Source organism: Anolis sagrei, chromosome 4, assembly GCF_037176765.1.
Source record: "Anolis sagrei isolate rAnoSag1 chromosome 4, rAnoSag1.mat, whole genome shotgun sequence".
Lineage (NCBI taxonomy): Eukaryota > Metazoa > Chordata > Lepidosauria > Squamata > Dactyloidae > Anolis > Anolis sagrei.
Genome location: NC_090024.1, coordinates 140,749,037 through 140,766,156, shown reverse-complemented (window position 1 = coordinate 140,766,156; position 17,120 = coordinate 140,749,037). Strand labels below are relative to the sequence as shown.

The window sequence follows — 17,120 nt, the reverse complement described above, 5'->3', positions numbered from 1 at the left end:
ACATGTTTACTGTTAGGACACAGAGATCCTTTATTTACATGGTTAAACAGGGAGTTAGAACGATCCTTTATTATTTATAGGCTTATTGTTTCTAGTGATTTTATGTTATGTTTTATATGATTTGTATAATAAGGCATTGAATCTTTGCTTAGATGTATGTTGTATGCCGCTCTGAGTCCCCTGAGGGGTGAGAAGAGCGGGATAGAAATGAAGTAAATAAATAATAAATAAATAAATTTGGGAAGCAGTTGGGATAGCTTTAATTAAGGAAATGCAGCTTTATTTACTCCTACTGTATTCATTTGCCTATTGAATGTTGCAATTGGCCAGCTTGATTACCATTAAATAGCATTGCAGTTTCAAAGCCTGTCTGCTTTGAAACTGTTAAATTGTTAATTGGCCAGTTAACACCTCCCAACAAAGGATTCCCCCAGGCAGGAAGCAGCCAGGCTTTGAAACCACAAGGCTATTTAATGCAAACAAGGTGTCCAGTTGCAGCATTCACAGTTGTCTCTGTCAGACAAGAATTCTTTCTCCCACCCTGAACATTCCACAGATATATAAACTTGATTTGCTTAGTTTCCAGGAGACCTCATAACCTCTGAGGATACCTGCTAAAGATGTGGGCAAAATGTCAGGAGAGGATGCTTCTGGAATATGGCCATACAGCCCAAAAAACGCAGCAACCCAGCATCTCAATCACTTGAATGCAACTGCATTCCTTATTTATTATTTTTTGTTCTCATGCTCCATAAACTCCCATATCTTAAGCTCCCAGGGAAGCTTAAGGCAGAAACAGATTTCTGTATTTCCTCTTATGCATAAGACAGTGGTTCTCAACATGTGAGTCCCCAGATGTTTTAGCCTTCAACTCCCAGAAATTCTAACAGCTGGTAAACTGGCTGGGATTTCTGGGAGTTGTAGGCCAAAATACTTGGGGACCCACAGGTTGAGAACCACTGTCATAGGTAAAGAGAGGGCTTCTGATGTGTGAAATTTCATTGTATCTTCCGATGGAGAAGATTTCTGGATTGTTCTTTTGAATGTGCTTTCAAAACAGACTTCACTAAATTTCATTTTTATTCTTAAATAAATAAATAATAGACCACTGATATTTATGCCAGTACTTTCATTTTTTTTAAAAAAAAACAAACCTTTTTTTCTTTGTTTCAGTTTGGAATTGGTGGTTGAACCATGGATTGCAAATCTTTGGGTTGCTCTCGATCATGAATTTGCATCAAAAAAAGAAGACACAAACCATAATGAGAAGTCTTCATCTGTTTGTGCCAGTACAGTTTCTAACTCGTGCATAGTTTCCAAAATAGAGCATTTGAAAATAGAAGATTCAGAAGTGACGACTGATATTTTATCAAAATCAAATGCTTACTCAGAACTTTCCACCCGAGTCTCTCAGCCTTCTCTTTCTCAATCAGTGCCTCCACTTTCACAATCCACTCTTAATGTTCCTGCTTTACCGCCAGAATACCTAGAGTTGATATTTCAAGAAAGCTCAGATCAGGTAATCTCTTCCATGGTGAAAATATCCTGTTTTGCTAGTTACTGTCAGCTAGTAAGTCTTAATAACTGTCAGTCTTTCCTATTCATCCCCTCTTCTAATATTTCTGACATTTTCTCTCCAGCACTCTCATGAAGAATGTTTTTTAAAATAATCATGTCAGGAGCAACTTGAGAAACTAGTCTCTTCTAGTGTGAGAGAATTGGCCGTCTGCAAGGACGTTGCCCAGGGACAGCCGAAGTTTAGCCATCCTGTGGGAGGCTTCCCTCATGTCCCTGCATGAGAAGCTGGAGCTGACAGATGGGAGCTCACCATGCTTCCGGGATTCAAACTGCTGACCTTTCAGTCAGCAGTTCTGCTGGCACAATGGGTTTAACCCATTGCACCACTGGGTTAAAGTTTTGGTGATCTAAAAAGAGCTATTTAATAATAATAAAACAATAATAAAATATTATTATTTTATTACTTATTAACTATTTCAATTTATTAATTGTTTTACAAACATAATTTTAATATTGTTTTTGTATTTGCTTTTGCTTTCTGAGCCTTGTGCTTGGCAGCATTGGAAACATTCTTTATGAATAGCAGTTAAGTATTTTTGAAGAGGGTCAAGCAAAGATGATCCTACTAGATTAAAACTCTGTGAAGTCTCTTTTAAGTCGGATTGACAAGTATTTGCTAATCTCTTCTGCTGATATCATTGAGGCTCCAGAGCTTTCTTTGGTGAGATCACCAAAGTACATTGAGACAGTTGTACATAATATTTGTACAAATTTCATACTTCTTCCCTGATCTAAACTTGTGCCAGCTTGTTTTCAGGATCCTGGCCCACCTTGTGTTTCGGAGACTTCTGTTTTCCAAGTTCCTGTCATCAAGGCTGTTCAACTTACAACAGATGAAGCAATAAAAAAGACTTTGCTGCTAGAACTTGATATTTCTGTGAGTTGGATTTATTGTTTTCCTTACTTCTGACCTCTTGGAGTGGATGGTGATGATTAATGCAGTGTAAAAGTAAATATTTTGAGAAGTATGCCTCCAACTTTAAGGATAATATTTTATAAGTGGGACCTGCAATATGTGTTTATAGATACACACACATTGTTGTTGTTGTTTACTTTATTTATACCCTGCCTTTCATCCCATGGGGACTCATGGTGGCTAACAATCCCACACTTTTGTCATAATTTGGAATACGATGCAAATTAAGGTAAAAACAGATCAAAGTATGAATACACTTAAATTAGCCTGAAAAACTCAAAATCCTCGTCTCCCCAAATCCCAAATAACCATACTTCCCCAGCAGCATGCACTGTAGGCCCCTTCTACACTGCTATATAATCCCAATTATTAAAGCAGGTAATTCACATTATCTGATTTGAAGTGGATCATATGAGTCTACACTGCCAAATAATCCAGTTCAAAGCAGATAATCTGGATTTTATATGGCAGTATAGAAAGGGCCTTATTCTTCCACAAATGCCTGCTGGCAGAAGGTCCTGATGTATGTTTGTGTGTCTATGTTTTCTCTAGAAAAAAGTGCTCAAAGCTACAAATCAATGTAGGGGTATTTCACTTTGTCTGTAGATAGGTTCACAGCTTATTGCTAACTATACTCTTCAATGAATGAAGCACTATGAAGGTAATCTAATTCTACAGCAACATATGGAGACACTGCAGTTTTGCAATATGGAGTGCTCTTGTTCAAGGTTCCAGATAAGAGCGTTTTTTCATTCAGTGCTCCAATCTGTTATCTTCTTTGTAAGAAAGCATTCTGCGCCCAGTAAACATGCCAAGTCCTTATTGGACTGGTCCCATCCTCAGAAGGGTTGTTTTGTTTGTTTTTTGTTAAGAGCTGGGTTATCTATTGCTGCAAACCTTAACATGGCATACCTATTATGTAGGGCTGCCCTTGAAGACGTGCCACCCCTCTATGTGGGGCTGTCCTTGAAGATGGCCTGGAAACTGCAGTTGGTGCAAAAATCTGCAGCCAGGTTACTAACTTGAGCAAGTTACACGGAGCAGTCAACCCCACCTGTTTAAACAGCTCCACTGGCTGCTGATAAGTTTCCGGTTCCAATTCAAGGTGCAAGTTATCACCTATAAAGCCCTAAACGGTTTGCGACCTGCCTATCTGCGTGACTGCATCTTCCCCTACTAACCCATGTGATCCCTAAGATCTTCTGGGGAGGCTCTTCTCTTGCTCCAACCCCCAACTCAGGCGCGGTTGGTGGGGATGAGAGAGAGCCTTCTCTGTGGTGGCCCCTTAGCTCTGGGACTCCCTCCCCAGGGAGATCAGGCTAGCACCCTCCCTATCCACGTTTCGTAAGGAACTAAAGATGTGGATATTCCGTTGTACATTTGATTAAACAATTTCCTTGAATGTTGGCTCTAATCCATGGCCTAAAAATACTATGTCCCTGCACTTTGCTACTGCGTTTTTAAAGTGTTATAACTACTCTTATCCTTATGCTGCTACATGATCTATGCACCTTACTGATTAGGATATTTTCTAACCTGTTTGCACACCAGCCCGCCTCCCACAACGAGACTTGAAGTATGTCCTTGGTTGTCACTTATGTTTGTTTTATTATTGTCATGTTGTTTTATACTGTTTTACAATATTGTTATATTTTATATGCTATGTTTTTAACTCTGTGTGACTGGGCTTGGCCCCATGTAAGCCACCTCGAGTCCCTTCGAGGAGGCGGGGTATAAAAATAAAGTTATTATTATTATTATTATTATTATTATTATTAATCACTATGGACAATATTGTTTTGTCTACATAAGCATTAGCACACTCATCTTGAATTTGAAAAAGAAAATGATGGTTGAAAAAACAATTCTACATGCTGTTGTGGATGGTCAAGTTATTTAGTTCATTCATTGAAACTTGTTTTTGCCAGTAAGCTGTGGAACTATATGATCGTAAGGGGGGAACACCCATTGATTACTCTGTGAAGTAGCCACTTTGGTTAATATTAATCACTATGAGACAGGCCAGTAGGCCGGGATGCCTTGTATTTATATAGGGTTTTACTGTATGTATGGGTAAGTGTGTATGTTTTGTATGTTTTGCATGTTTTGATATGGTCAAAATTGACTAATCAATAAAGAATTGTTGTTGCTGTTGCTAATCACTATGATAGATGAGAGTTATACTTGAGCAGATGAGGGAGAAATACACATGAATTTGAAATACTTTTTAAACTTCTGTGTTTTATTTGTGCTTTTAAATAGAAAACAACATTTAGCTATCAACCTGGAGATGCCTTTAATGTAATTTGCCCCAACTACGCCAATGAGGTTGATGAACTTCTCAATATCTTGGGTCTCCTTGAGAAGAAAGATTTCTTTGTGTGCTTGAAGGTTAAAGCAGGCACCAAAAAGAGAGGTAAGTCTTGTATATGTACCAAGGATTTGATTGTATGTGATAACCGACCTTTCAGAATTCATATTTGCCTTTTGTTTTAAGGCCACAGATGCCACTTCACAGACACTCAGGAGTTCTGTACAAATGCCATATATTTTAGCTCCTTTGATATTTGCAAGAAAGTCTGGTGTGTTTCTGTGCTCAGACGCAAACGTAAACATGGTCTTCACAAGTCGGCAATAGCTTAATATTGCTGATAAATAGAAATTACTCAGAAAATTTGGGATGTTTGATGCATTGAGGGCAATAGGATTCCTGATAAATGCAGTCCTGTTGAGGATAGGCAAATCTCAAATTTACGAGCAGTGGATTATATGGATCTTTTGTTCGTCAGTAAAAAGGAAAACCAACAATAATAATGGACTTTGATTCATTTCCATTCTTGTTGGGTTTTGTTACTGATGTGACTGGTTTTCATGGGGATGGGGGTTATTCATTTAAAAGCGAATGCATATGAATAGTTCAGATATGGCCACCGTGAGTACAAAGTTTGGGGATTTTTCAGTAAATATTTTATCTTATTATTGTCCTTATTTACAGCACTGTACATATTTACTCAAAAGGAAACTATGTTTGTGCAAGTTGAGCACAATGCTAATAATTGTAGCATGAGAGCTCTTCCATATAGACCCTATATCCCATGATCCGATCCCAGGTTTTCTAATTTAAAGTGGTAGATATGGGTCTGCACTGTCAGATAAACTGGGATAAGCAGAAAACCTGGGATCAGATCTTGGGATATAGGGCCCGTCTGGAAGGACCCTTAATCTTATTTTTATGTGCTTGGATTTGCCTAATTGCTCAGTTTCTTGAAAGGAATTCCTTTTCAATTCCTTCTTGGTCTCATTGGAATTTTCCTGTCTTCATTAATGTGGAGTTTGTCTGCAGATTTTGGATACAAAGCTCTCCACCCCTGAATTCAGACCAATTTATATAAGTAGCTCTGATCTGGTACTAATTTTGGCGAGAGGAGTCAGTTTTATTTTTCTCTCCTATAACATCGTATAGGTTACTTCTGCTTTTATTTTTTTTAACCAGTTTCTAATTTGTAAGGGCACCTGCCCCTTTCCCCTATGATTACTAACGAACAGCTGCTTTCTCCCTAATTATAAGGTCTCTCCTGGAGTTCATCGTAAATTGTAACACTAAACATGTTGGTATGCCATATTGCTCAGTAACAAGGAAACTGACATCTGGGTGCTCGATCCGTTCTTTTTCAGCCTTATAAGTTGTCAGAATTTATCAGAAAGTGTATATTTTTATAAATAGATTTAATATCATATTTTATATTGGTATTAATGTGCTAACTACAAGATTTATTTAATATAAATGATTTGAAGGAAGAATTTCAGGGTGCATTTTCGTTGGTGGCCGTCATCTATTTTTGCTCTCTCCCCGCTCCTCAGTCATCACTATAGCTGGAGATAAAAGCTGTAGAAATGGTAGAAATCAAGCAATGTCTTTATAAGCAGAATTGCTTCCTTGAGATACTGTCTGGATATTTATTTATCGTGTCAGAAGCAAATTGGGAATACAGTTATAATGTATAGAAAAACCACAAACAAACTTGGCATTATACAAAATGTCCTTTGACCAGAAGCTGGCCACTTCAAGTGCTTCTGGTGTCTCTGTAAGAAGGTCCCTCCATTGTGTACGTAGCAGGGCTCAGACTGCATTGTAGTAAATGATCTGTGGTTTGCTCTTCTCTGCACTCACATGTCATAGACTCCATTTTGTAGCCCCATTTCTTAAGATTAGTTCTGCATCTCGTGGTGCCAAAGTGTAGTCTGTTCAGCACCTTCCAAGTTGCCCAGTTTTCTGTGTGCCCAGTAGGGAGTTTCTCATCTGATATCACCCACTGACTGAGGTTCCAGGTTTTAGCCTCCCACTTTTGGACTCTCACTGGCTGAGGTGTTCCTGTAAGTATCTCTGTAACAGTCTGGATGATCTATTTGCAAACATGGTAAATTGAGAACATGCACTTTTGTGAAAAGAAACAAACTGTGCTCTTAAAGGTAGAACACTATTCTATGAACCTCTTCACATGTGCTAAAATCAGCAGCATGTGCCAGACTATTATTATTATTATTATTATTATTATTATTATTTGTATACCACCCTTCTCAGCCCAATTGACTGGTTGCCCTGACACGACAAATAAATAGCCCACAGGTAACTCAAGGTGGTTTACAGAGGCAACAATTTAATGCCCAACAAAAAAAACCATTTTAAACATTTAAAAACATTAACATATAATATAAAACCATAACAAGATCAATAAAGCATAAATCATTTGTGTCTCCTAGTTAAAATGTCCAGCCCAGGTCACCCACTGAGCCCGCCAGCTCCCATCAGACAATGCCAGGGCGACTCTGTGCGTGAAGGAGGGTGAAGTTCCCATGTTGCTATTGGAATCCATGAGGGAAAGCCGCACACTCCACATGTGCTCCATGCTTCCCCCATCTTATCACCCTCAACTGGAGTGTGGGCCACCAGGTTATCCAGCCCCCCCCCCCCCAGGCCCCTCAAAGCAGAGCCCCTCCGGTGGCCATGTGACAAAGTTGTAAGATGCAAATTCAATGAGAGAAAGCTGGCCTTCATCCCAGGAGCTGGTCAACTCAGCCTTTAATGGTGCACATTAGCTTCCTCTGTATTGTTCCTGGAAACTCACCAGTAATCACCAGTTGGTGGGTTGGGGACTAGCACCAATTCATGAGCACCATTTTGAGTAACCTGCTTTAAAAGACACTCAGTTCTTGGGTTGTAGTGAGAAAGCTGCCTTTCAAGAGAGTTTGCTTAGAGTTGCTTTGAATAACAGATTTTATAATGAGAAATCCTGTGGTTTTCCACATTGAAATCTCCAGCTCTACAGCATGCTTGAGTCTTCTAGGATCTAGCATTACAATTAAATTCTGAGTAATTACATAGAGGAGCAGATCTATTTCTCCTTCTGTTCTCACTTCTAATGCATTTCTTTTTCTTTTAAACAGGAGCAGCTTTGCCACAGCATGTACCTGAAAAGAGCACTGTGAAATTCATCCTGACGTGGTGTCTAGAAATAAGAGCAGTTGTCAAAAAGGTTTCTTTTCTCTTTTCAAATAATGACATTTTTCATGTAACATTGACTAGTTACCATTTTTGGTAGATTGTGAGAGCTTATTTCTGTACAGCTCTGCAGCATAGTAGCTGCCTTTGTGTGGTTCAAGTCTATCTTTACGATAGTAAGGGCTGGAACCAGTAACTATGTGTTGACAGTGTGTTTACCAACACCTTGCTGGTCCCAATGTTGCCTGTACTTCCTGTCCGCATATATATTTGACTGTTGTTGAGAGGGATACATTTTCATCAATATTTGCCATCTTGTTTGCGCTGAACAGAGCAGAATCAAACAAAAAACTTTTAAAAAGAAGCTGCTGTCTTACTGCAAGCCACTTAACCAAGGTGAACTGCAAAAAATCTCAAGGTTTCTTAGTGTTTAATTATTATTTTGGTTAGAGAAGCATTATGTACACAACAGATGGTAAAATGATACATTGGCGAAAAGGTATTGAGTTTGTCATAAAAAAATAAAAAATGTATTATTTTTCTTTTGTCTTTTTTGTTAGATAAGGAACTCTTGGTTGTCTTTTTGTTGTAAAAAGAGAATAGTAGCATATGTTTTGATCATTCATAGGTTTGGTTGAGCTGAAGAAGTTCATGAGTTGTAGTAATGTTGGAGAAGATGTTGTATATCGTGAGACTAAAACCATTTTTAGGAAAGTTGGATGTCAAATGTAAATTCCTTTTTTGTTGTTTCCTTGCTGTTTGCGCTCTGTCTTACTTTTTCCTTTTTTTGTACTATATTGTATATCTCATACAATGTTTTTAAACATGCGAGGAAACAGTAGACCTAGGCCACTTCCACATTTTCTGCTTTGAACTGGAATATATGGCAGTGTGGACTCAGATAACCCAGTTCAATGCAGATATTGTGGGAATTTCTGCCTTGATATTCTGGGTTATATGACTGTGTGGAAGGGCCCTCAGAGGGGCCTAGAAGGAGATTTCCTGCAGGTGACTGTAACAGCCATTGAAGCTATTATTTATTTCAATCTATAGGTTTCTTGCTATGAAGAATCAGGTACTTTAAAAAGGACAACCTTTCATATACCCTTTCTATGCCTTTTTTCCCCTAAGATTCATAGAATTCTTACCACCTTCAGCTAACTATTGGGACACAGTGTTTAATTAGATGTGCTCACAGTTATTAAGTGTTCTTTTCAATGTAGACCTCTAGATGGCAGCAGTAAACAGCCCTGTGAAAGTATCAAGTAATATTATATTTTATATCCCGCTAAATTTATATTTGATATCCTTTTAAAACAGAGTATTGGCCAAAGGACTAACTCAAAGCAGTTGCAGTATTTATTTGATGTCCTGGCTATTTATTGTAACTTTATCTGTCAAGTAATTTACTAATAGTTCAGTGTGCAAATGCTAGGACAAGAAATATTTGCGTGCCTAAATGGGTATGTAAATAGTTGCTCATCTGGTTGGTTGTAGTCAATGTGACCAGTAACACAAGCTTTACAAAATGGTTTTTCCTACTCGCACTCCTGACTCTGCAACAAGTGTAGTAACAAAAACAACAAGGAAAGAGCCTTTAATATGGTTGTTGCAAGGGTGAAATGGAATAATTCCATCTCGGCAGCCCCGAGTTCCTTGGATTAAAGGCATTCTGAAAAATATATTGAAGAGAGTTGTATTTATGCTACTGGGCTCATACTATGACTCAAACTGAATTAAATGCAACCTCTTCTCTTCTGCTAGGCATTTTTGCGATCTCTGGTAGAATATACTATTGATGTTGGAGAAAAAAGGAGACTTCAAGAGCTGTGTAGTAAGCAAGGATCCTCTGATTATAATAGTTTCATAAGGGATGCTGGTATCTGCTTGTTGGATTTACTGCATGCGTTCCCATCTTGCCAGCCTCCACTTAGTCTTTTGATTGGTGAGTATACTGTTGTGTTTGATTTTTATTATGTTATTTTGCACTGTTTATTTTATTTTATTTTGTTACTTTATGTATTTTGTTGTAATGTAATTTTTCTGTTGTTTTGTGTCTAACTTTGCTGTATTATTTTTGGGCTTGGCCTCATATTAGCTGCCCCGAGTCCCCTTTGGGAATATGGCGGCGGGGTATAAATAAAGGTGGTGGTGGTGGTGATTATGACGATTATTATTATTATTATTATTATTATCATTATTATTATTATTATTATTATTATTTACTGCTACAAAATGAGTATGCTGAGATTGTAGAAGCCCATCAATGCACTAAACATAAGATCAATTAATAGAGACCAAAAAAAAGACACCTCATAATGCTATAGAAACTTACATATAAGCCTACACGTATACTTGGCATGTTCTCAAATAATTAGAAGTCATGTTGATCAGACCAAATATTCTCCTAGCACTCAATTCTTTGAGCAACGTCCAGCCAGTTTTTCACAGGAGTAAACTGTCTTCTCTGGGCTTCCCTCAGACATCTGGTAACGTGGTGTGCTGCCTCTCAGATTCAGTTTTTACTGTGGTTTATAGCCATATAAGAAACTATCCACTGTGAATTTATTATATTGTTTTTAATACTATCTGAGCTACTGACCATAACCACCTTTTTGCAACAAAATCCATATGCTGAGCATACACCTGGCAGTGCTTTACTTATTACTGTTCAATTCCATTGACTAACACTAAAATTCTAGTAATAAAAGATAGATTCTGAAAAGGAAGAATAAATCCTTTTCTCAACCATTGCTACTAAGGAAAAGTGTTTGCCTCTTTCCAACAAGGATGAAATATATTATTGTGATTCTTAGGCTCTCTCATTGCTCAATATGTTGACACCGTGAGGATTTCATCCAGCTTTTGGTGCTTACACTAACTGTGCTAGTGTTTTATTAATGCTTACCATTGCGAGATGTGATTACATCTATACTTTTTCTGCTACACTAACATTGGATGCAACTCACCGATTCTCTCTGTGTGTCTCATGCCCACCTATTAGTTAACTGTTTCAACTGAAAAGTTGCTTTATGTGCTTACTCATAAGTAAACTCGCAGTGCAACATTTTAGAGGAGTTTTTCCCTGAACCATTTACCTTGCTGTGTCTACCTCAAAATGCCATAGCTTAGCATAGCCTTGTGTTTATTATAAACCAAAGCCAACTAAACCTGATATGTGAATACATTAAGTCTTTATTTCTTAATATAAGTACAAGGAGAGTGAGCTCATTTTGCCTTATATTGTGTCTTCTCCCTTTAAATGAATTTTTAAAATATTAATGATATTTAATTCTACTTTAATATTTGTATATTGTAAAATTGTAATGAAGTACTTTTAATGCAAGCTGCTTTGAGTCTCCTTTGTGGAGAGAAAAAGCCAGATATAAATGATATAAATGAACATGATATAAATTATCATTTGTACCAATGATAATACTGGTACAAATGATAATAATAATATTGGTACAAATCAGTAAAGGTGGTCACACTGGGTGCAGTGCCTAAAGACCTTGGCCTGCACTTAAAAACAATCAACGCTGACAAAATTACTATCTGTCAGCTGCAAAAGGCCACCCTGCTTGCACACATTATTCGCCAATACATCACACAGTCCTAGATACTTGGGAAGTGTCTAACGTGATCAAATATAAAAGCCAGCATAGTTATCTTGTTTGCTGTGTACCAATCTTGTTGTGTATCTGATAATGATAATAATAATAACAATAATAATATGTTTATACTTCTCTCTGTCAACAGAAGAAATGTCTTGTTAAAGTTATTTTTAAGAATAGCAGATGTCCAATTTATAATGGTGGTCAATTTTTCTCCCAAATACATCCAAGGAACTCACCTGCTTTACTCATTTTATGTGAAAGTGTTACATATCAAGTGCAGTGAGTCATTGTGGCATTTCAGAAAAGACAGCTAAAGTTCAGGTCTTGCTCTGTCCTAAATGAAGCAGGAGAGTTTAGACCAGCAGTGGGCAGGATGGAGACTACAAACCTCAATCCAATTCTGTCTTCCTCTTCTGAACTTGCCAAGGAGACAGAAGTGGCGGGTCCTTTAAGAATAAGACAAAATAGTGTGTCCTGAAAGTTTCCCAAAAGTGTCATTCTGCTTTAAGGGGCACATAGAATCATAGAATTGGAAGAGACCACAAGTGTCACCCAGCTCAACCTTCTGCCTTTCAGGAGCATACAATCAAAGCATCCCCAACAGATGGCCATCAAGCCTACGTTCATCAGACCAAGCAGGAAATCTGGCAACAGTGGAGGCATATACTCTCTGCTGGTTTCAGGGTACAATGTGACCCCTCTTAAATTTGCCTTAGGCAGACCACAATCTCTTAGTTTCCACAATTAACATAGAGATAAAAGGACTGGGTTTTGGAAGTCCGCTTTAAGATATTACACAACTGCCTGTTATTTATTATTGGAAGGCACCAAAGATACTGTAAGCAAGTGGAATGACACATACAATCTTATACTTTCTTACTTCTTGGTTTTCACAGAGCATCTTCCAAAACTACAAGCCAGACCCTACTCAGTAGCAAGGTAATGTAATATCTATTGTTTGAAAAAAAGAAAAACGTTAATAGTGTGTGGCATTTGTTATTTTTAAACATTGCATCTCATCTTATGGACAGTGAAGGCTTTGAAGTGTGCTGTAGCCTTGGCATTTGGAGACTGAAATCAAGTTTACATTTCTATTTGCTTCATTTCTCATGGCATTATTGGTCAGGAGGTAATGACTCACAGCATAATGTGTAGATAAATACCTTTTGAAAGTATAATGTCTGGTGGATATGTTCTCTGCATGGTGTTGTCTATGACACAGATTTGTATATAGTCTCCCTTCCATTTCAACAGAAGGGATTCAACCAGACCAATTTAACGAAATATTTTCCAGACAATCCCCAAAGCAAACCTTGATAAGGGGCACAATTTTGCTGTGCCATTGCACTTAATGAAACTTGAGCACTAAGGGATTTTGTGAGGGAAGTTCTAGAAATAAACCCCAGTGGATAACATTTGCTTACTGTATGCAAGTCACTATTAGATGTGGCAACCAGGGGAGCATCTACATTGTACAATTGGTGCAGTCTGATAGCACATTAACTGCCTTGGCTCAATTCAATGAATTCATGGCAACTGTAGTTTTCTAAGGTCTTTAGCCTTAATTCTTTTGTTAACTTTAATTCTCAACTCTTTCATTGCAGCTCAAATTTATTCCAGCCTGGAAAGATTACTTTCCTCTTTAATATTGTGGAGTTCGCATCCCATGTAGGTCAACTGCGAAGAGGAGTTTGTACTGGCTGGTTGGCTGACTTGGTTGCCCCAATCCTTCAATCAAGTACGAAGTATGATGGATCCTTCATTCCAGAGGTATCAACCATATTTCTGATGCCGGATATCCCTTTTGCTTTTTTGGTTTGGATTTCTTCTTCTGTTGTTGCTAGTGTAGGAATATTTGGTATCGCTTTCAAGCAGAATGCAGCATAGTTAAAGCAATGTGGGACTGTGATGGAAAACAGAAGAAAATACGTGCTCTTGTAAATAAAACAAGAACTGATATTGGTTTGTAGACTTGTTACTGGGTTATTTGGGGTACTGGTTCAGAAAATTGCATTGGATTGACCACATCAACTCTAGTTTTTTAGATATGGTTACCATGGTTTCCTGTGAGTGAGCAAATGGCAGCTAGTAAATAGCACAAAAACTAGAGCTGAGAGAGGGAAACTGGTGACATTTTTGGAATCAGCAGGTCAAATATACCCAGAAACAGGGATAACATTTGAGGTACCAAAATGTGTGTTGGACAATGTTATTTCAGGAAATTCATCTTGGGATAGGAAAAGAGACAGACAAATAAGATTGCCTAAATTTCAGAAGAAAAGTTCCTAAAGCTGGCTCCGGTGTTTGGCTAGTTTCCATCCTGAAGTGTGGGTTTCATGGACAGCCTCTTCCCAAACTTTTGGAAGAAGGAAGAAAGCAAAAAGATTTGAGTGCATAAGTAAAAGGAACAGAGAGGTGAAACAAAAGGCAGGTATGCTATCTAGAGTTCCCTCAGGCTCTCACAATTCGTTTTGCACAAGTGTTGATGCCTTTTTTTCTACCAAAAATTAGATATTTGATAGTGACATCTATTTTCCGTTGTAACATCGGTCAAAGAGATCTGGTTTAGTAAACAAGGTGATTTTTTTTTGTCCAGATTAACCCAGGCGATAGGTTTATCCAGCACCATGGACTCTTACTGAGAAGTTAAACATGTGATGCGACAGCTTAAAAAGCCAATGGGATTCGGCCTGCATAAATAGGAGTATAGTGCTTAGATCCAAGGAAGTCATGCTATCTCTCTATTCTGCTTTGGTCAGACCACACCTGGAATACTGTGTCCAGTTCTGGGCACCACAATTGAAGGGAGATGTTGACAAGCTGGAATGTGTCCTGAGGAGGGCGACTAAAATGATCAAGGGTCTGGAGAACAAGCTCTATGAGGAGCAGCTTAAAGATCTGGGCATGTTTAGCCTGTAGAAGAGAAGGTTGAGAGGAGACATGATGAGGGTCATGTATAAACATGTGAGGGGAAGTCATAGGGAGGAGGGAGCAGGCTTGTTTTCTTCTGCCTTGGAGACTAAGACGTGGAACAATGGCTTCAAACTACAGGAAAGGAGATTCCACTTGAACATTAGGAAGAACTTTTTGACTGGGAGAGCTCTTCAGCAGTGGAACTCTCTGCCCCAGAGTGTTGTGGCGGCTCCTTCTTTGGAGGCTTTTAAGCAGAGGCTGGGTGGTCATCTGTAGAGGTGCTTTGAATGTGATTTTCCTGCTTCTTGGCGGGGGGTTGGACTGGATGGCCCACGAGGTCTATTCCAGCTCTAAGATTCTATGATTCCACTTGCAGTTGCATAAGAATCACAGTTACCAAAGATGGGTTGCAGTAGGATCACAGCCACTTCATTTTTCATTTTTAAATTATCCGTTGATAGTTGAGGAGTTTTTATTAAAAGGAGAACAGAAGAAATAACCAGATGAGGAAAGAGGAAGGATGAATGAACAAAGAATTGAAATAATGTCCCATTTTGAAAGTTGGTGTTCAGTGGGGATCTGAAGAATTGAGTGCCATTAACTTAATGCATGTGCTATACTAAGTGATTCAGACAAGGATCATTAGACCTTTTTTCTTACTGAGATGGATTTGAGTTACTCAAGTTGGATTTACATGCATGGTCAAAATTTCAGTGCTTCAGAAAGTTATTTTTGGAATAATTCTGGGAGGTCCTGGGAGTTGTAATCCAAAAAGTAAATTTTCTTAGCTGTGATCAAAATTCCCTTTAGAACTTGATGGTGTGATACATGCTGCTAAGTCATTCAAGTTGGGGAGACTCACTCTCTTGCATTTTGGTCACTTGTACGGATGTCTAGCCAAAACTATATACGTTTTGTTTGCTTATGGTCTGTAGCGCCTAGTCTAGTGCATAAATTTTCAGCAGCCAGCATTACAAACCTTTCCTAGTTATGAGCTATATTGTTATCATATGTCTAAACGAACATAAATATATCCATATAGGAGTGATTCTATCATGCCATCTATCCTATGTTGCCAGCAAGAGTGAAAAATACAGTTGATGACACAATATGTAATTTAATCAATTGAACTAGCTATGTTTATATTGAAATCAAAATGCAAACCATCTATGTTAATGCAGCCTTCATAACCTTCATGATAAGCTGAAACATAGGTTCCTTTTCAAAAATAATAAACCATTTATTCTGATGATTATCACAGCATGCAATAGCAGTGGATTTGAAAGACCTGTGTTCATTCATTGAAGAAGGGGGTGGTCTGAAATCTGGTTTGTACTAATGTAGTGTCCTGCTGCTTCCATTTCCTCTTTTCTTCAGATTTTAACATTTTCCTATTTTGTCCAGCTCTTATTACTCTTCTGGAATTTTTTTTAAAAATTGACTAATTTGGCAGCTGCATAGAGTTTTGGGATGGAGGGTGTCGCTTGTAGACGACCTTCTGTTTTCCTGAAGTACATTCATGATATCTAATTGCATTTTAGATCTCCATATCGTCTCGCCCAACCAACAATTTTCACTTACCAGACAATCCATCAATTCCTTTTATCATGGTTGGCCCAGGAACGGGAATTGCACCATTTATTGGCTTCCTGCAACACAGGCAAGTTTTATTTATATGAATTACTAGCCGTACCCTGCCACACATTACTATGGCCCAGTCTGTGTATATGTATTTTGTGTGTGTATATGTGTGTGTATATATTTGTGTATTTGTGTGGTTGCATGTGTGTATATATATATATATATATATATATATATATATATGGGTTTGCGCATGTGTTGTAATGTAATTTTTGTTTTTTGGCTTTTTAAGTCTCTTCTGTTGTGTTTTTCGTGTTTTTATGAGTGATGGTCACTCGTTGGCCAAATTTTGTATCAATTCATCCCGTGGTTTTTGAGTTACGTTAATCCCACAAACGAACATTACATTTTTATTTATATAGATTTATGTGAATCTATAAATGGTTGGAAAAATACTTCGCACCAGTTGTGTGTCCGTGTGTGTGCATGTGTGCAGCCATTAGAACATGAGACTTTGTACCCTATGTGGACTTGCAGCTCCCTTTTGATGTTATCATTGTCTTCTTCCTCTTCCCCCTCCACTACCCATTTCTATTAATATTTTTGATAGAATGTCATTCATTCCTTGTCATGTGCTACATCAACATAGGATGGCTTCAAATTAAAAAGTTTTATTGTATAGGACTTGATTAAAGTCTTATATATCTGTAGGAGAGATTAACAAATATTTCAGGGGAAATGCTTTTATAAGATTAATGGATATTTCTGATTTTCAAGGGCTTCTCTCTCTCTTGAGCAAGGGAAAATTTGGAAAAGAAAACACACTGTTAAGGGAGGAAGAGAAATCTATCATATATTGCAAGCAATGGCCTCCAGGCTCCGCTGCCTGGCTTGACCCCATCATAGGTAGGCTTTTTCAGCCCCCCAAAAGGGCTGAAAGACTCGACTTATCTTCAAGTACTATATATACGGTATGTGCCAGACCTTTCTGGGAGGGTACTCAGTTACTACAGGG

General features: G+C 38.1%; 1 protein-coding gene across 1 annotated transcript in view; it reads left to right on the top strand.

The window, feature by feature from the left end:
- Positions 1–17,120, top strand: part of MTRR (5-methyltetrahydrofolate-homocysteine methyltransferase reductase) — a 35,760-nt gene that overhangs the window by 6,700 nt on the left and 11,940 nt on the right. The window contains exons 5-12 of the mRNA XM_060774063.2: positions 1,174–1,519; positions 2,336–2,455; positions 4,757–4,910; positions 7,940–8,028; positions 9,759–9,939; positions 12,508–12,550; positions 13,216–13,381; positions 16,066–16,184. Coding sequence (XP_060630046.2) covers positions 1,174–1,519; positions 2,336–2,455; positions 4,757–4,910; positions 7,940–8,028; positions 9,759–9,939; positions 12,508–12,550; positions 13,216–13,381; positions 16,066–16,184 — 1,218 coding nt within the window. The remainder of the gene's footprint in view (positions 1–1,173; positions 1,520–2,335; positions 2,456–4,756; positions 4,911–7,939; positions 8,029–9,758; positions 9,940–12,507; positions 12,551–13,215; positions 13,382–16,065; positions 16,185–17,120) is intronic.